This window comes from Erpetoichthys calabaricus, chromosome 16 (genome assembly GCF_900747795.2).
Source record: "Erpetoichthys calabaricus chromosome 16, fErpCal1.3, whole genome shotgun sequence".
Classification (NCBI taxonomy): Eukaryota; Metazoa; Chordata; class Cladistia; order Polypteriformes; family Polypteridae; genus Erpetoichthys; species Erpetoichthys calabaricus.
In genome coordinates, this window is record NC_041409.2 from 51099614 (window position 1) to 51120051 (window position 20438).

General features: G+C 42.9%; 1 protein-coding gene across 1 annotated transcript in view; it reads right to left on the reverse strand.

The window, feature by feature from the left end:
• galnt16 (UDP-N-acetyl-alpha-D-galactosamine:polypeptide N-acetylgalactosaminyltransferase 16) overlaps positions 1 to 17278 on the reverse strand; it is a 127688-nt gene extending 110410 nt beyond the window's left edge. The window contains exon 1 of the mRNA XM_028821821.2: positions 16633 to 17278. Within this exon, the coding sequence (XP_028677654.1) occupies positions 16633 to 16830 (198 nt within the window). The 5' untranslated portion in view covers positions 16831 to 17278. The remainder of the gene's footprint in view (positions 1 to 16632) is intronic.
• Positions 17279 to 20438: the final 3160 nt, after the last annotated feature.

Consider the following 20438-nt stretch of genomic DNA (forward strand, 5'->3'; position numbering starts at 1 on the left):
AAATGATTACTCGGGACTCGTTACATTATTCTTCTTGACATTGTTGCGATCAAGTGGCAACCATTATGTGTGGCTTGCTGCAATATCCTACCGTATTAGGTTTACCTTCTTATTCTTCTTCTACTGCCATGAATATTATTATTATTATTAATCACTAGCTGTGTTAGCCCGCATCGTCCCGGAAACTTAATAAAACGATGGGCCTATGAAACAGTGCCATCAGTTAAATGGCATAACGGTAAAAACCCTGATGCTGTTAGTTCAAATCCCACTACTGACACTGAATGACTGTAAGCAGGTCATTTCAACTACTTCAGTTCCAACTGGAAAACCAAAGTGTCAAATGTCAATAGGTCAATATTAATAGGTCAGTGGAGCTGCTGCTATCCAAAATGGCCCATGTACAAATCAGTTTCTGCAATTCCTACTAAATTGGCTTTTGTTGATGGTCCTTGCAAAACACAGTTTTGCAGGAAAGCATATTCTTTTGATCTGAAAAGAGCAGTCAGTAGGAATAATGTGAAATCTGAGTACACGCGTTGGTTTTTCACAAGTGATATGATGTCTTGACTCTGTTTATTGGCGGAAGGAGACAAACCTTACACCCTGAATTGTTCCCTAAAAGTGAGGTCGGCTTATATACTGTATATACTCACGTATAAGTCGGGTCTTGAAACCCGAAAAATCGATCATAAAATCAGCCCCCGACTTATGCGCCCGTTCAAAAATGCGGCACTTAATTTTTTTTTTGTTAACATCTTCTTGCCTCCTCCAATCTCGCACTAGTTTCTCAGACGCATCGAATTTTGTTGTAACAGTGCAGTTACCAATTTCTTTCGCTACTTCAATGACGTTTAATTTAAAACCAGCTTTATATTTTCTTCTGATCGAACGCTCTATCGTAGATAAGGGATGCTCTTACGATAAAGGTGTATGAGGGTGTGAGATACTAAAAAACACAAATCAGTGCAAACGTCGCTTTGGAATAGTTTGGCTATCACTGTGTGGTCACATAGGCACAATAGAGAGACAGAGAGAGCAGTTAGGAGCACACGCTGACACAGCGCATTGTCGCACCCATATAGAAAAAAAAAGGCCGCTTGCTCCGTGGTTACTCTCTCAGGTGGGTGTTAGCATATCATAATCTCTTGGACCAATAGTGGGAGTTTTCCACATACGACTTACACGAGCGACAATATAAAATACCAGAAATTATACAGTAAAATCAAGTCCTGACTTATCTGTGGGAGAATTTATCTGCAAGTATATACAGTAATCTTTTATTCGCCAGTGCCCCTTAATGCTTTGTAAGACCCGTATGATATTAAGGAGCTCTAGCAGCCATGTTGGATGGGGATGTAACTAACTGATCTGTGCCACCTGCCCAATTTGTACAGATTTCTACTGTAATCAGTCTCTGCCTTTCACTTTATGGCACTGCCGATCCACTTCACGTATGTGAGAGTCATTTATGGTGTATACAGACATGCATGATGTCACTAATAGGATTGTGTGTTACGGAAGTACTGGTTAAATTACCAGCATTGTGGGATACTCTGTACCAGAAATATACATCAGCTTTTCTCTCAATCGCCACCACCCTTGACTCCTAACACTCCCTTACAGCAACTTAGGCAAAAAGTGTGTTTTGAAGATTTCCTGAAACGACTCTCTTTGATGCAACAGGAACTTCATGGCAGAACCTTATGGCTTCAACAAAATTCGTACTTCACAGGGAACAAAGCCCTCACTGCTTCAACGTGATCTGGACTTCACGGGGACAACAAACACTTCCCTTACTTTAGCGAGACCAGGACTTCACGGCTATCAAGAGGTGTGTAGTGTGGTGCAATGCACCAGGGAGGCCAAAAATTGTGTGGCACACCAGGGAGGCTGGATTAAGATATCCGTTATTTGCTTCGGAAACGTTTTGGCATCAATACTGTGATCCAAGAGCTGAAAGAGGTACCTAAGTCAAAATTCTAGCGCCGATCCAACACTACCGACTACCCAATTGGCATTCCAGCCAGATATGCACTTCCTTTGTATTTTCACTTAAGGGGTACATTAGCTGACCGTAACAAGAATATTATGAAATACTTCATTGTTTTGTATCGCCTCAATGTATGCTGTGTCTGCATTGCTGGATTATGTATTTTACGCTCCTTGACAATGTTGAGCAGATCGAGTAGTGACAGGGCCAGCCCCCCGACTTTATGGCGTGGATCCCTTGCATCTCAGGCTATGTGGGTGTTAGTTGGTCATAGTGAATGGAGCTTGAGAGATGCAGAGAGAGATACAGGACTCAAAGCATTATGGAGTACAACTTTATCTCAGGGAGGCACAATAGCACAGCTCCAGTCACATTTTTGGCCACAACAATCAACCCACAATAGTTGGCAGATGCTTTCCTAGTCCTAAGGGGCACTTAAGGACCCACTGCTTCATTATAATCCACTCACAACTAGAGCAGTTTCTCCTTCCTTCTTATATAAAGCAGGTGGAAGACATACTTGGAGCTCTTGGTGGCAGAAATCGGGTGTGTCCAGGGACTAAACTGGTGCTCCCCCTGGCGACTAACTGGCTGAATGTGAAAGCACCCTAAAGGCATTTACATCTGAATCAGTAATGGACTCGGAGTTTGTCATTCCCTACTAAAACAGTCCCCTTGAAATGCGCTTTTTTGAAGTGCACACATTACAAAGGCTGCTTCAGCTATAACGTGACAAATATGACAGCACTGACAATGAGAACATTCTATCTCCGGCTTAACAGGATGACACAAGAATGGCAGAGACTTCATTCCAAGGCAGCACCACTGCTTCAGCTCAGGAGCCGATTCCAGATTTGCAGTCCAAAGCTGTGCGGCTCTGAACAGATGTCCGTTCTGTAATAATCAAAGATTTGGCTCCACTGAAAACGTAAAGAAAACTTGGCAACAATTGAGGGGGACGCTAAGACAACCTTCCCAGAGGAGGTGCGTGAGCTTATGCTTTGTGAGGCTGCAATGAGGAGTGTGAGACAGGCAGAGTGCAAGGTCACCATTTGGGATGGGGGCCACTCTTGAAAATGGCCGATGTGGTTTCCTGAGGATCACTGAACATCCACAGGCTACACCGAGACAGCCAAAGGCACAGCGGAGAGACGTAAATAATTGAACAAAGTTGCAAAGAGTCGATGAAGCAAGAATTCAGCAAAAGAGAAGCTGTGTGCTGCATACTGATGGAGCCGAATGGCATAGCAGTGAGAATGCATCATAGCGCTGCTAGAAAGGAAACACTAAATTATTAACTATCAGAATCGAGGCTGGACTGATGATCCGGGTGCAAACAGTCACTCTTTACTTCAGTTACATGCCAAGTCCTAAATCACATGGTGGCTTTGTATGTCAGCACTGCCATCAGACCAGCGACATCTTGACAAAGCTCACCAGCGTAGAGGAACAGCAGCCATATAAGTCATCCTCCAGACTACACGGTGATGACCGAGAGCTATAGGTCAGTAGGCTCTAATTCATCAATTTTACTGAAAAAAAATCATCATTTGTAAGGGGAGAGTATTTATTATTAGCACTTCAGGCATATTTAATAACAAAATACCACTGAGGAGCGACAACTCTACAAAATCAAGAACCAAGAAGAAAGACGGCGCCATTACGGGACCACTGTGCATGTGATTTAACTCGTTCAATTCCACTTTTATTCAATGCGACTTATAAAGGAGGTCAACACCATCGAGAATCTTCAGTCAAGGGTAAGGGGTCCCAAACTGGGGTGGTATTTCAGGGGGTGTGAAAAGGAGGAAGGCTGCATCACAAATCGCTCAAACTGAGTGAAGTGCGTTGCCCGACTTTATGGTGGTGTGGTCAGTGTCTTGCAGTGTGCCACCATTTGTAGGTCATTTATTAGTTAGGGCTCCTGTTCTGTGATACAAGAAGAATCAAGCACTGCACGTGCAATTCTCACCTCAACGAGCCACAGAAGTGTGCGTTCTCACTGGGTTGTTGCCGTGTTCAGAAAGGCGAATAACTTATAAGACAATGGAATTTGGACTATGTAATGATTTGTAGAGAAGGCCAAGGTCTAGTCTTGATTTCTGTGCAAGCGCTGATCATGACACTCCACTGATTTTGAGGTCTGATTGACATTTTTGCTTTACATGTGCCGCTTACACTCAGCCTCTCTCTCCTGCTGGTGGTCCTGGCAGTGGAGCAGCAATTCAAACTGCATGGCGCGTCTGTTTTTGAACTGCAGGGTGGGTGTTATTAGGGAAAGAAGTTTGTCAAGTATGTTTCACAGGGGTCTCCAAACCCCTCGATCATTGATTGGGTGCGAACATACTGCAAGTCAAACATTTTCTAAGGGTGTGGGGTTTAGCAGCGGTTAGGGACCACTGGTCTGAGAATACCGTTGGACACGTGTAGCAGGCCAGGCTACAAAAGTTGAACACCACCAATGAAGAGCTATAAAGCCAGCAAAACAAAAACGATCAATTTAACAATATGGCTGATACAGAAAGAGCAAAAAACATCCATTAAGAAACTGAACGATATTCACAGAACAGGAGGGATTTTTAAACACACTGAGGGAGTCAGCAATGTGGATGAATGTGGGCAGCTCGTTCCACCAGCTTGAAGCTTCACACAGAGGGAGTCTGGAATGAGATTTGATACCAGGCAGAGGTGGCATCACCAGGGGATGTGCAACAGCAGCAAGGAGCCCAGTACCTCACCAGTGTCTCCATATGCAAAGGTGCTGACCCTCTGACTATCCTGTAGGCAGACACCAAGGATTTGAACGGAATGTGTGCTGCTACTGGAAGAGACGTCACAAAAATGGATACTCAGGTACTAATTTGGCACCACATAACAGTACCAGCTTTTTTCTTATTGGTAGGACCAAAAAAAGTTAGCACTGTGCACACATGTGAAAGCAGATGAATTATTTCAGAAAGCGCAATAATACAGACGGAGTAAAAACTACACAGAAGAATGATTTAACAGTGGTGGCGCTGCAGCACCACATCAACCCACGTCGAAAGGAAAAATGGCAGAAGTCAAGTCTGTAAATGCTTTGTGTTCGTGAAGGAGAAGCGCAAGGGTGCAGTAATCGTGCTTATTATAAAAAAAAAAAACCCAACAAAAAGAGCAAAACATAAAAACTATGCCTCAAGTTATTGTCACTTTTAGATAGATAGATAGATAGATAGATAGATAGATAGATAGATAGATAGATAGATAGATAGATAGATAGATACTTTATTAATCCCAAGGGGAAATTCACATACTCCGGCAGCAGCATACTGATACAAAAACAATATTAAATTAAAGGTTTAATAAAAATGCAGGTAAAAACAGACAATAACTTTGAATAATGTTAACGTTTACTGTACATTACCACAATGAATTTTAAATGAAACAACTCAGATGCAGTTGAAGTGCAGACGTTTAGCTTTAATTCAGTGGGGTGAACAAAACGATTGCATAAAAATGTGAGGCAACTAAAGCATTTTTTTAACGCAATCCCTTCATTTCAGGGGCTCAAAAGTAATTGGACAAATTAAATAACTGGAAATAAAATGTTCATTTCTAATACTTGGTTGAAAACCCTTTGCTGGCAATGACAGCCTGAAGTCTTGAACTCATGGACATCACCAGATGCTGGGTTTCCTCCTTTTTAATGCTCTGCCAGGCCTTTACTGCAGCAGCTTTCAGTTGCTGTTTGTTTGTGGGCCTTTCTGTCCAAAGTTTAGTCTTCAACAAGTGAAATGCATGCTCAATTGGGTTAAGATCAGGTGACTGACTTGGCCATTCAAGAATTTTCTACTTCTTTGCTTTAATAATCTCCTGGGTTGCTTTGGCTGTATGTTTTGGGTCATTGTCCATCTGTATCATGAAACGCCGCCCAGTCAATTTGACTGCATTGAGCTGGATTTGAGCAGACAGTATGTCTCTGAACACCTCAGAATTCATTCGGCTGCTTCTGTCCTGTGTCACATCATCAATAAACACTAGTGTCCCAGTGCCACTGGCAGCCATGCACGCCCAAGCCATCACATTGCCTCCACCGTGTTTTACAGATGATGTGGTAGGCTTTGGATAATGAGCTGTTCCACGCCTTCTCCATACTTTTTTCTTGCCATCATTCTGGTAGAGGTTGATCTTGGTTTCATCTGTCCAAAGATTGTTTTTCCAGAACTGTGCTGGCTTTTTTAGATGTTCTTTAGCAAAGTCCAATCTAGCCTTTCTATTCTTGAGGCTTATGAGTGGCTTGCACCTTGCAGTGCACCCTCTGTATTTACTTTCATACAGTCTTCTCTTTATGGTAGACTTGGATATTGATACGCCTACCCCCTGGAGAGTGTTGTTCACTTGGTTGGCTGTTGTGAAGGGGTTTCTCTTCACCATGGAAATGATTCTGCGATCATCCACCACTGTTGTCTTCCGTGGACGTCCAGGTCTTTTTGCTTTGCTGAGTTTACCAGTGCTTGCTTTCTTTCTCAGGATGTACCAAACTGTAGATTTTGCCACTTGTAATATTGGAGGAATTTCTCGGATGGGTTTTTTCTGTTTTCGCAGCTTAAGAATGGCTTCTTTCACCTGCATGGAGAGCTCCTTTGACCGCATGTTGTCTGTTCACAGCAAAATCTTCCACATGCAAGCACCACACCTCAAATCAACTCCAGGCCTTTTATCTACTTAATTGATAATGACATAACGACGGACTTGCCCACACCTGCCCATGAAATAGCCTTTGAGTCAATTGTCCAATTACTTTTCCATCCATCCATTTTCCAACCCGCTGAATCCGAACACAGGGTCACGGGGGTCTGCTGGAGCCAATCCCAGCCAACACAGGGCACAAGGCAGGAAACAATCCTGGGCAGGGTGCCAACCCACCGCAGGACACACACAAACACACCCACACACCAAGCACACACTAGGGCCAATTTAGAATCGCCAATCCACCTAACCTGCATGTCTTTGGACTGTGGGAGGAAACCCACGCAGACACGGGGAGAACATGCAAACTCCACGCAGGGAGGACCCGGGAAGCAAACCCGGGTCCCCAGGTCACCCAACTGCGAGGCAGCAGCACTACCCACTGCACCACCGTGCCGCCCCCAATTACTTTTGAGCCCCTGAAATGAAGGGATTGTGTTAAAAAATGCTTTAGTTGCCTCACATTTTTATGCAATCGTTTTGTTCACCCCACTGAATTAAAGCTGAAAGTCTGCACTTCAACTGCATCTGAGTTGTTTCATTTAAAATTCATTGTGGTAATGTACAGAACCAAAATTAGAAAAACGTTGTCTCTGTCCAGATATTTATGGACCTAACTATATAAGCTTTGAACAGAACTTCTCCTAAACAAGGACTTTTCTAATTTTTGCTATTTTAATTTTCTCTTTTTTGTGTGAACTGTTTTACTTTGAATTTTAACTAAAAAATTTAAAAATGAAGATATTTTGTCTGTGGAATCATTTCAGCGTGTCAGGCTTTTGTTGAATCCCATTTTTTATGTTAGAGCTGCTGAACTTTGGTAATTTTGGGAAAAATGCAGCTACAACTATATTGCCCAAAGTACTGAGACCCCCTCCAAATCATTGAATTGAGGTGTTCCAATCACTTCCATGGCCACAGGCATATAACATCGAGCCCCTTGGCATGCAGACTGCTGGCTTCTACAAACATTTGTAACAGAATGGGTCGCTCTCAGGAGCTCAGTTAATTCAAGCCTGGTACCGTCATAGGATGTCACCAGTGCAATAAGTCCATTTATGACATTTCCTCGCTACTAAATATTTCACAGTCAACTGTTAGTGGGGTTATAACAAAGTGTAAATAATTGGGAACAACAGCAACTCAGCCACCAAGTGGTAGGCCGCATAAAATCACAGAGCGGGGACAGCGCATGCTGAGGTGTGCAGAAGTCGCCAACTTTGTGCAGGGTCAATGGCTACAGACCCCCAAAAGCTCAAGAACAGTGCAGCGTAGGGAAAGAGCTTCATGGACTGAATGGGTCTCCATGGCCGAGCAGCTGCAGCCAAGCCTGACATCACCAGTGCAATGCAAAGCGTCGGATGCAGTGGTGTAAAGCCCACCGCCACTGGACACTGGAGCAGTGCAAACGTGTCCTCTGGAGTGACGAATCACGAATCCTGGACTCTGACCAGGAGAACGGTACTCACCTGACTGCATTGTGCCAAGTGTAAAGTTTGGATTATGGTGTGGGGTTGAGCTTGGCCCCTTAGTTTCAGTGAAAGGAACTCTTAATGCTTCAGCATAAGAAGCCATTTTGGACAATTTCAGGCTCCTAACTTTGTAGGAACAGTTTGGCGATGGCAATATGACTGCGCACACACCAGTTCACAAAGCAAGGTCTATAAAGAAATGGAGGAGCGAGTTTGGTGTGGCTGCACAGAGCCCTGACCTCCACCTGATAGACCACCTTTGGGATGAATGAGAGCGGAGACTGTGAGCGAGCCAGGCCTTCTCATCCAACATCAGTGCCTGACCTCACAAATGCTCTCCTGGTCACACATTCCCATAAACACACTCACCCTACACCTTGTGGAAAGCCTTCCCAGAAGAGCTGATGCTGTTAGCGCTGCAAAGGGTGGGCCAACACCATATTAAAGCCTATGGATTAAGAATGGGATGTCATTATGTGTGTGTAAAGGCAGGCGTCCCAATACTTTTTGCAAAACTGTGTATTTGTGCCTGCTTTGAGAGTGAAATTAACAACACTGACCAAATGAGGTGTAATCATATACCTTGTATTGTCAGAGGATAAATGAGATTAATTGCTTTAAATAGTCTCCTGTACTGCCCTGAAAAACAAGTGAAGCCCTTGCATTCATTCTAGGAGTGTACTGAGCACTTCTACAAATGTCCATCAGTCCAAGCGTCCACCCATTTTCAAACTGGTGCTAACAATTCAGGGCCGCGACTTACACAAATTCACAGTTACACCTATAGGACTGTGGGCTGTGGAAGGACTGCCAGTACTAACAAAAGCTGCAGCAAGTAAACATCGAGGAAAGACTGGTTTGCCTACACCTGCGATGACGTGAGCTGCTTCCATTTGTCAATGCCAATATAAAATGTATTTAGAGCTTCAGTGTGTCGAAGGACAAGACACATCTCTCTAACCCAACATGTACGGTGGTATGTAAATCACCAAAACATGCAGATCACAGGACAAGAAAACAGCATATTTCATTGGTACATACAAATCTACACACCCCGAATTTGAGTCATTTGTTTTGACATTTAAAGGCAGACTCATCAGTGTGACCCATAAGGGAAAGCACACAACAAAGAACGTGATGCTGTGTCACAGTTATAAATTTACTGAGTACAGGTAACAGCAGCCCAAGTCATTTTCAGATTCTGGATTTTTGTACAAAGACATAAATGATAACAAGGAGCAATTAGTCACATAAGAAGTTCTGAAAATAAAAGATTCAAGCAAAACTGACAAGTTTGATTTTACACAGGAAGATGGGACAAAAAAGAAAAACAACAGGACCAATTTGGAAAGTTCAAGCACCATGAGCTTATGATATTTGAATGAGTTTGACTAATCTGTTTAATGTTCCTCTTTAGAAATATTTTGTAACCAGCTAATGATACAAATATAAATCTTACAATCTTATATATACAGCAGAATGTAACAGTCTTGTATGTATGTTATCATCCAGTTGACGCTTAGCAACCACAAGGGGGCGCCACAAAGCCCCAGACACAGCAATACAGTCCACAATATAAGAATATCAATACAATAAAGAGTTTTTATTGCACAAAGCACCTTCCAATGAACACCTCTCCAACAATTAGCCACAATCTTATATATAAAGCAGACTTGCATGTCTGTTATCATCCAGTTGACAGTTTTATCATGAAAAATCTGTAGTATTATTTATTTGTTGTTTAAATATTTGTTTTTGTTAACTATATTTCATCTTGCATTATTCTTATTGTTACAATGTTGTCGTGGTAATAGAATTAAATCAACCTAATAATAATATTCATTTAATTGACTTCTTTTCGTTGTCAGAAATTCTGCATGTAAAAACTTATTACTATACCACAAAACAAAAATTAATCTGTCAATTTGTGTTTTTTTAATTATATTTTTCTCAAACAATTTAAAAAAAAAAAACATTTTCCTCCCAGGCAACGCTGGGTATTGCAGCTAGTAGCAAATATTACAAACTTAATTGATTGGCTCACTGACAACCCAGACATTAAAAACGTGTTGTTAACAGCTTTAAAGAGTTTAAGTGAAAATATCTGGAATTATATGCACATAATAATGTGTGAATTCTTTGTATTTCGTATGGAGTGTTTCTTGTGTATTAGTTTTCAGTTCCTGCACAGAAAATGTCAAGAGGATAAATGTAAAATGTGCAAATGCTGAGATACATCAGCATGTTTATATGAGTATATAATTTGAAAAGCAGGGGGTTCTGGGAGTTGAGTGAGATGTTCTTTGTATATTTCACCAAAGAGTGAGTTGAGTTGCAGCTGCACTAATAAACAACTGAAACCTGAAGTGCCTGAAAACCACCAACGCTGTTACCATTCTGATTGAAAATGCGCCAGTATACTGTGCTACCCTAGCAAAGGGTATATAAAACGGTAGACTTGTCGCTCAAAACAATTTGTTTGACAAGCCATACATTACATAAAGAAAGACCTCCTGAGGAATTCACAAGAGGCAGGCCACCAGCTACGCTCACAGCCACAAATCGAGGGGCTTAAATCTGCAACTTTCAAAAACTGAGATGACAAGTTTCACGTGTCAACAGCATCCTGTGGTGCTTTACAGGTGACACGGTCAGGGTCGAGACTGAGCGCGTGATCTTGTGCTGGTTTAGTTCTTCAACTGGCGACACCATCTTAGAGCACAGCACACGTGCAGCAGCATGTTTCACCATTTTGAAAACTTACACGACCGGCAAGTAAGAACTTCACTGTATTTTACACATAATATAATACAAATACTACTACTAATGAAATCGTACAGCAGACCGGTGATGAAAAATAAGCAGGTTTCAGGTCATCCAAATTCTGAAAGGCATTCATAAAGTAGATCCAGCAGAATTCTTGGACCTTAACAGCGAATCACACACTCGAGGACGTCAGTGGAAATTAAGGGGACTGACGACAGAAAGCACTTCTTTACACAGAGAGTTGTGGGGATCTGGAGCAAACTACGAAATCAGTGAGATGAAGCAGAAACCTGGACAGACCTTTAAGAAGGATCTAGACGAGACATTGGGGCAGCTTAGCTATTACCTATTCAAAATTAAAGAAACTATAATCCACCTTAATAATAAGTGTCAGTGCGCCCATCTTGTTGTGATGTCTCAGTCATTTTTAACAGATGGTGCATCACAAATATGAACATTGCTTTTGCAGAATTTCATACTAAATGGCGTATAACAGAGGCATACACACTGCACTTGTCATTCCAACACATGGTGCATTACAAATATTTGTAGTAAAGTTATATGTTGGTGATGCACCATCAGTTGGAATGAAAAATGCAATGCATTTTTTTACTACCTGTATTACAAAATGCATTTTAATAGATGGTGCACTGTAAACATTAATGCTGAGGTCTGCATTGACTATTTAGATTTGTACCGGTCTCAGATGGGTAGCACATCTAGTAAGAAATAAATCAGAAAAGTATCCACATGAAAATAACATATTAAATAACAGCCAGCATGGGTTTACGAGAGGTGGATGCTAGCAAACCAATCTTTTACATTGCAGGTAACCTAGAAAACCAAATCTCAAGTTGGTTAACCAGCAGGAGACAGAGTACAAATAAGAGGAGAATGGGGGCATCACTGGAGTCCCTCAGGGGTCTGTCTTTGGACCGTTGCTTTTTCTAATGTATAAAAATGACACTGATTCTGGTGGAGTTGGTCAATTTGTGAAACTCACACTACAATTGGAGCAATGAATGACACTGAGGAGGCACCAAAAATGACTCAAGAATACCTGGATGAGCCTTAGAACTGGGTGAACACCTGAAAATGCACTTTAAATGTAGAAAAGTGCAAAGTGCTACACAGGGCGACAGGAACGTCAATTATAAATACAACATGGGAGGTTATCTTAAGAGCTATTGAATACCAAGCTCAGACTCTACAATACACGTCGGTTTCTGTTCAAGGAATTGTCTGTGATAAAACCGAGCACCCCAGTGGGCCTTCAGGATTCTGCCTTAGCCACAGTGCCTCTAAAAAGGGGAGCCGGTAAGGCAGGGACTCAAATGAACGGCCAGATTCTGATTATGTCTCGTTGATTAAAGGCCTTAGGTGTTTGTGGAGTCCCTCAGAAAACATAAGCCGAGGCAATGAATCGCAACGAATACCACGGGCGCCATTTTATCGTGAAGCACCCCACTGAAAGGGTCTGCATCAGTGTTGTCAAACTCCGATCCTGGAGGGTTTCCGTTCCCAGCCACTTGCTTAACTTGAACCCAAATTCTCCTGCTAATCAAATGGACTTGCTGAGCTTGAATTATCAGAATTTTCAGATTTCATCAACAAAGGGCCACCTCACTCAGGGGTCTCCACCACATTTCCTCCACCCAGGCTCCTACTTAGCTGCTAATGAAGCCGGTTGTTTATTTAATTCCCAGTTTTCTTGGGGCTCTCATCCCACCAGCCAGACATTTCCATCGACTGCTGATTTTCTTTTGTTCGGAGTGCAGCACCAGCATGTTTTGAAACAAAGAAAGGCCCGGAAAACCAAAAAAATCAAGTCGATTAACATTAGGGAGAATGTCTGCTATGACAGCAGCAGTAATCATCTACCTCTTAAAACAATGGCTGGCATGAAAACTGGCAGGCACAGCCGCCCTACAGGATCTGAGCTAAGCAAACTAAATATCTCAATGCCAAGCAGTGCCATGGGAGTCTGCCAGCTCACTGTTCAACTGCGTAACTGTTAGATTTTAAAACTAGATTTTAAAACAATAACTTGATAGATCCTTGTGAACTCTCATTTATTTAAATTCTTAACACCAGGATATTCCTTGCCCTCTGTGCAGGAAGGATTTGGGAATGTGATGAATACGAGTGAACTTCGAAGACCTGCTGCCTTGCATTTTAAGGTCCTTTGCAGTGAGAGAAAACTTGAAAAAATGAAGGAGTGACAGCAAAGTGGGCACAAAGGTAAACAACAGTAAAGCGCGCAGCGCCCCCCCACTGGACTGTCTGCTTGCACCTGGGCACAATGCGGACAGTGAAGCCCCCTTGTGAATAACATGCTGGTGTGCAAAACACATAACAGCAGCTTTTATTTATATGGTATTTACTTTTACACGCAAAGCGCTCTACAACAAGATGAACAGATAGGTAGATAAAGGCGCTATATAACAGATAGCTAGGAAAGGTGCTAAATGAAGTGCTATATACAGACAGATAAACAACACAGGCAAGATATGAAAGGCACTATATAATAGATAGATAGATAGATAGATAGATAGATAGATAGATAGATAGATAGATAGATAGATAGATAGATAGATAGATAGATAGATAGATAGATAGATAGATAGATAGAAAAGGCACTAGATGGACAGACAGACAGATTGCTCTGAAGGGTGCTCTTTAACAGAGATGAGATATGAAAGGCACTATTTAGTAAATACTACTAGGTCAATGTGAAATGCACATATTAATACTTATCAGATAATAGATAGATAAACTTGATATGAAGCCACCATATAAGAATGATAGGCAATGTGAAGAGCACCATATAATATACATGCATACATTATAAAATGCATTATTATTATTATTATTAGCATGTGTAGTAATAAACTGATAGATGGACTTTCATGAGATTCAACAGATCACTGACAGATAGATATGAAAAGCACTATATAAATCTGATGGCATACAGACAGCCATGAAAGGCACTACATACCATACTGTGAAGAAAGCAGATGAAAGACAGATAAACAAATAAAAAGAAATCACAAAAAGCAAAATAAAAACAGAAGTATCCCACCCTGAATTAAGAACAATTAAGGCAAACCCCGTGACTCACCACACCACATGAGCCACAGGAGAGCTGAATGGACATTGAGACAGCAGTCACCACAGAGGCACAATACATTGAAGATGTTATGTTTTGTTTGATAATACTACGCCATTAGTAAAGAAACATTTGAGGATGTGAAGTGACTACAACACAGACAGCTTCAACTATTCTAAGTTGCCTTGAACAAAGGTGTCATCTACTCAACAACAACAACAACAATAACAATAATAATAATAGCGGACCGTTAATAACGTTATTGCTTTCTTAGTTGGCTCAGTTTATAAAGACACTGGATTGTGCCTCATGACGACGTCAGGTCAGTCCCCAATTCCGACTCACTGTGTGACCCTGGCAGACTTGTTGAAGTTGCTGGTGTTTACTTTAAGCAGCACAGAAATGTGTAAATACCTCACAATGATAACCACTATGAGAGACGTCATATGAAAGCTAAAAATGTAGCTGGCAACTTACATAAACTGGCTTATCTGTCAATACACACACTGAAGAACAATGGTGTTAAAAATATATTAGCAGTGCTATCTGCAAACAAAGTGCTGGATACAAAGAACTTCTTGTGCCCTGCAGAGGACTGGCACCCCAATGCATGGCTGGCTTTCACCTTCTGCCCAGTGGCACCCACAACCCAAAGCAGAAAACACAGGACACGCTTATAATGCAAGTTATTGTGTCTGTTCTTTCTGTACCTTGTGGTATCTTCCACAAAAAAGTGCATTCCTCTGCAACACTAAACTTGAAAATTAAGTTTATATCTAAAGTATTAGGAAACAACTTAATATTCATAAGATGTGGGGTAATATTATTTAGGGTGAACTGCAGATTTGTTGGCAGTGTCCCCAGCGGGGTAAAGATGTAAAGTCTAAACCATTATGTTGCTAGTTTAGCATCATAAGATGATGTTCCTCGTGAAAATGTGCTATAGACAAAATCATAAGGTTGAGTCCCCCAGAGACCTTGCGTCCTATCAGAGGAATACAGAAACAGGTGATCGATGCCTTTAAGATGCCCTGCTACAGTGTTTACATTTACTTATTTGGCTGACGTCTTTATCCAAGGTGACTTACAACATTTCTGATACAATTGCTTACATTTCTTTGTTCTTTCCAGTTGGAGCTCAGACAGGTGAAGTGGTCACAGTGTGTCAGTAATGGCATTTGTATCTGCAATTTGAAGGTCCAAAGCCTTAGCCATTATGCCACACTGCTTTTGGTGTTCAGTATGGAAAAGTTATATTTAATAAAGATATATAAATATGAATATACTGTATATTTATTTTATATATTTTATACCAAAAGCAGTATGCCTTTAAACTGTGACTGACTGCTCTGTTTCATCTTTAGCCAAGTCAGACCCCTTTCTTCTTTTTTAATAACTTTTGGTTTATTAATTTATTTACTTATTCTATTGAGCATCTGTAAGAGACCAAACAATTTTCCTTTGGAGAAGTAAAGTTCTACGGTATGTAATCTAATTTAATCAAATAGGTATTAAAATAAATATAAAATGTGCTGTTTCAGGTCCTGTGGTTTAAAGGTTTTGGATTTAAAACGTATACTACAAGGCTGCTGGTTCAACTGTATGCACCACCAAAGTCGCTTCATCTGCTAACACTCACTCCAGTTATGGAAACACAGACATCATTAGATTTCGCTTTTAACATTTCAAAGTCTCTTTGGATTAAAAGAGATTTTGGCAGAGCACAGTAAATGAGAATTGAACATCAAGGAATGGCATACAGTAAACTGAAATGAGCAGTCAAGGCAGCTTAAACTGTGTGTGTGTGTGGGGAGGGGGTTTCTGGTCCGGACTGTCTGAGCATTAGATAATAAAAAATATAAATGTTCAGTTTTAGGAATACTGCACAATTTTGGTTTAAAGAATAGGTGTCCACATTTGTATTGATTTCAGTTTAGTTTTGAATTCATTAATAAGAGAGTGTGCTGCCTGTCAAGGGGTCGGACCATAAAAATACTAAATGCATTGTCCTCCTGGGCTTCTACCTTAAACTTAATACGTTGAATAAATAAAAACTGTTTTTTTTTACGTCAAAGAAATAGAAGCCTCCCAAACTCCGAGGTCTCAATGCACTTTACAAACCGCGGGCTGATCCTTGCGTTTTAAACTTCGACAGCTTAATCAAGCTGTTGGACTTAAGGGAGAGGAGCCGAGAACTTCCTGATAGATCAGTGACTATCGAAGGCCCCCGCGACACATCATCTTGCTGCAGAAGGTCCCTCAAGTTGACAGATCCTTCAGCAACTCTAGCCAAAGTGGACTCCACATTACCCATATCGAACACGCACACCCAGGACCGACCGCGTCAAAGTGCTTGCAGACCATTCATCCACAGAAGTGACCCGTGCTCCTCGGGATGGAATCCATGGGTGTCACCCAAGGAAAAGCCGCCGCAGGACTGCAGGGTGTCAAACGGATAAGCGACGAGGAAGGGGGATTAGGGTGGGGGCGCGAGTGAGCTGCGCACATCAGCATGCAATGCACACCCACTTGCAGCAGCCGAGCGGCGCGGCACGGTCACTCACGATTAGCGGGATGCTCCTCTCCTCCCGGTGGATCTCCAGGCGGCCCGTCTGCTTCTGGCCGACGCTTTTGGTGGACTTGGGATGCGAAACCGATGACGGAGACGAATGCGGCTTGTTGTCCTGCCACAGGTAGTAGAAGGTCCCGAGGATCCATGCCACGGTTAGGATTGCGATGGCATTGGCCCTGATCCTTCGCATGGTGAGCCCATATGGAGAAGCCGGAGATCTGCGTATACGCCACACCTGGCGACCCGCACCTCACGCTGCCAGCAGCCCCAAAATGCCCACACTCAGGGTCAAACTGCCCACACTTTTTATTGAGCACGCAGACCTAGCAGTCCGATCAGCAAGATGCTACCGGAGCTGGAGGAGGGAGGCGGGGTGGGGGCAAGATGAAGGATGCTACTGCTGCAGCAGCTGTAGAGAGAGAGAGAGAGAACGAGAGCGAAAGACCCTGGTGAGGCACCTTTCACGACAAGGGATACGTGCGAGACACCCAGCGGCTCGGTGGGGCCGGAAGGCTGATGCGAAGACCCTCAAGTATAACCCGGAGCCGGGGTGCAGGCGAGAGCCAAGCAAGAGATGGCAGGACTGACCGAGCGTCGCCGCTGCTCTCTGAGAGCTGCGCGTGTGTGCGCGCTGAGCTACAGAGCAAGTGAGCGAGAGAGTGGAGAGTGAGGAAGCAGCGGGCATGGTCCTAGCGCCCGCCCTTTCACCTGCTCGGCCAGAAATCCAACCACAGAGTGCGCGTGCCCGGGCGAGCGGGCGGGCGGCGCGCGCACACACGAGCTCGGGAGTTTAGGACTGCCTGCGTGACAAAGGGGCGCTCGGCTTCTTTGTGTTAAACGCGAAGCACACACAGTGAATGAATTAGCAAATGTCACATATGCATGGGCACACGCAGCAAGGGGATTTGAGGGGTCGTCCCTAAACGACGTCATAGTATTATGACATAAAGTGACCCATGCACCCCCCCCCCCACTCCTGTCGTATCTCGTCACAAATAATTTATTTCTTGTATAGCCCAAAAGCACACAAGGAATGCCTTAATGGGCTACACATCTAACCTCCTCCCATTCCAAATAAACCCTTATCTCACTATCGGTAAAGTGGAGCTTTTAATCTGTTCAACATCTGAGCTCGCCCTCAAGACACACCAGCGTGAGTGTAACAGTGAAGCGTATCCCGACCTCTGGAAACTCGTACAGTGAGCTCTTACAGTACCGTTTGCATCTGCAACATCTGAACGTAGCATTTCTGCAATGAGAAGAACTCGGAACCGGCGGCATTCTACAGGGTGGCCCACGAAAAAGTGTCCGTGTGCAAAGAGTGTACATGAACATGCTGAAACGGGCACAGGGATGTACTGATGCACAACGAGATCACTTTCAGCATCTCCTGTAAACGTGAGTACCCAAATCTGATCGTTTTTCTCTTCACCACGTTAAGGCAGTCGTCTCGGTGGAGGCGGGCCACTTTTTAGTGTACCACGCGGGATGAACGATTCCCTTCACTGGCTGATCCTAACATTGAACCGGGCTTAAAGGTTCGTTTTGACTCTGTTCTTTGAAGCTTTTATAGCAGACCACCGTTTAGATAATGTTTCCCTCCTCTTACTTAAAAAGAGAAACTCTGCTTATGCACAAAACATTTTTTTTACTAAACCAAATTATTACTAGCAGTGTGCTCGGTTTAAGCATTAATCATGCATGCAGCCAGCTTGTAAGTAGTTTACTGTTGTGTTATTAAAGAAAAACGATGTGCCATTCTGCTGACATGAGCAGAGAGCCCACCGAGGTCCAAGTCATCTTCACCTTTCCACTTCACACATTTTCATTTTAGCAGCCGACTACATCATCTGACTGAATATGACAGCGTTTGGCTGTTCCATCATTACATTCAAACAAGTTACAAGCCATACGTTGGTGGTATGCTGACCGATGACTAAGCTCAGAGTCCGATGTTGGGTTAGCTGTTAAACGATAGCAGAGTTAGCTCCCATCATAATCGGAATCAGATATGTCATACCTCATTGTCACATAGTATCACAAAATTCATAATCCCCTGCGGTCATCAGCAGGAAAAAGATGGACTGTCCATTCCGAGTGGGAGGTGAGTTACTGACTCAAGTGGAGGTGCTTAAGTACCTCTGGGTCTTGTTCAAGATGATGAGATCAACAGGTGGATCCGGGCAGCGTGTGCAGTAATGTAGTCACTATACTGATCCATAGTGGTGAAAAAGGAGTTGCGCCAGAAGGCAAAGCTCTTGATTTACCAGACACTTATGGTCATGCATGAGCTTTGGCTGATGACCAAAATAATGAGGTCGCCTGTATAAGTGGCCAAAATGAGCTTCCTCCACAGGGTGTTTGGGCTCTCCCTTAGAGACAGGGTAGGAAGCACAGACATCAGGGAGAGGCTAGGAGTAGAGCCGTTGACCATCTGCATCGAGAGGTGCCAATGGTTGTGGTTTGGGCATCTGATACTGATGCCTCGCTGTGGAGGCTTTATGGACATGACCAGCTGGCAGAAGACCCCAGTGAAGCCCTAAGGATCACTGGGAGGATTATATGGAAAAGCCTTGGGATCCCACAGCATGACTTGGCAAGCATGGCTAGGGAAAGCCTGTATGAGCCTTACTGCTAAGACTGTTGATTCCACGACCTGGTCTTGGACAGGCAGTGGAAAACAAATGAATGCATTCTATGTGTTGTACTTCCAGATGAGCATTCATTGGTTGTCAGCTCTCACGCACACAGAGTCACCCTTACGACTTAAAATAAAAATCAAACTATAGGGAGAGAGACGCTAGATAGTCAGGCTAGACGAGTGTCATTCATGGGAGGGCGCCGATGACTGCCTCCGACCCCCCTAAGATTTAGTAAATGAAGGCAACAACTGAAAATTGCTGGAAAAGTCACCCAATGTGACAAGATCTTTAGACGAGCTCTAATATGCATTTGGTGAGGGGTCAATGCAGATCTAATGAAATATTCCCAGCTCTGATGCTGAAACAGGCTTTAATTCACACTGACCCCAAAAGTGGACTAGTTGAATTCAGTAAATGGTTAGGTAGCCCAGGTTGTATTATTGGGGTTTTGGATCCTTACTATCCAATTTACCGAGTAGTTGAATGTGCTCATCAACACATCGCCACACTGCAGCACTGTGATTAGTGACTATGACAAGCTCACCAAGGAATTTGTGTCTTCTTTACCTGAAATAACTAACAATCTTACCTCACTTGAATCTTAGACTGGAAAACAAAACCTCACTACCAAAAAAATGTTCCTCAGAGGAGCCGTGGGGAAGGCTCACTTGAAGGGAATTCAATCAGAAGAGACGACAATCCCACAGGGCCAGAAGCACGAGAAGGTAAGTTGATCTACCCTCCGACCTGAAAAAAAGACGGCAAAGAATTGTGTGGTTAGACCGAGTGAGGTAACACACACACACACACACACACACACACAAGAGTTGTACTGCAATGGACTCAAACAAACATTTTCATTTTTGCTCTCTAGCCCTGCCATCCATACTTGTCCAGTATCTTATTGTAGAAGTCACTATCTGGTATACAATAAAGCTCTAAGGTCTGTGTGCATGTCTGGTTACTCTGAGTCATTAGCCTTACGTGACACAAACGAAAGAGGAAGAGTAAGTGTGAGACACTTGAGGAGGAGTAAAAAGGTGTAGGAGGCATGCTGAGAGGTCCTTAAAGGTATAGCCACAGTAATTTGAATTATAAAAAAATAAATAAACAAACAAACTAAGAATATCATTGTCAGGAACATTTCATTCACAAG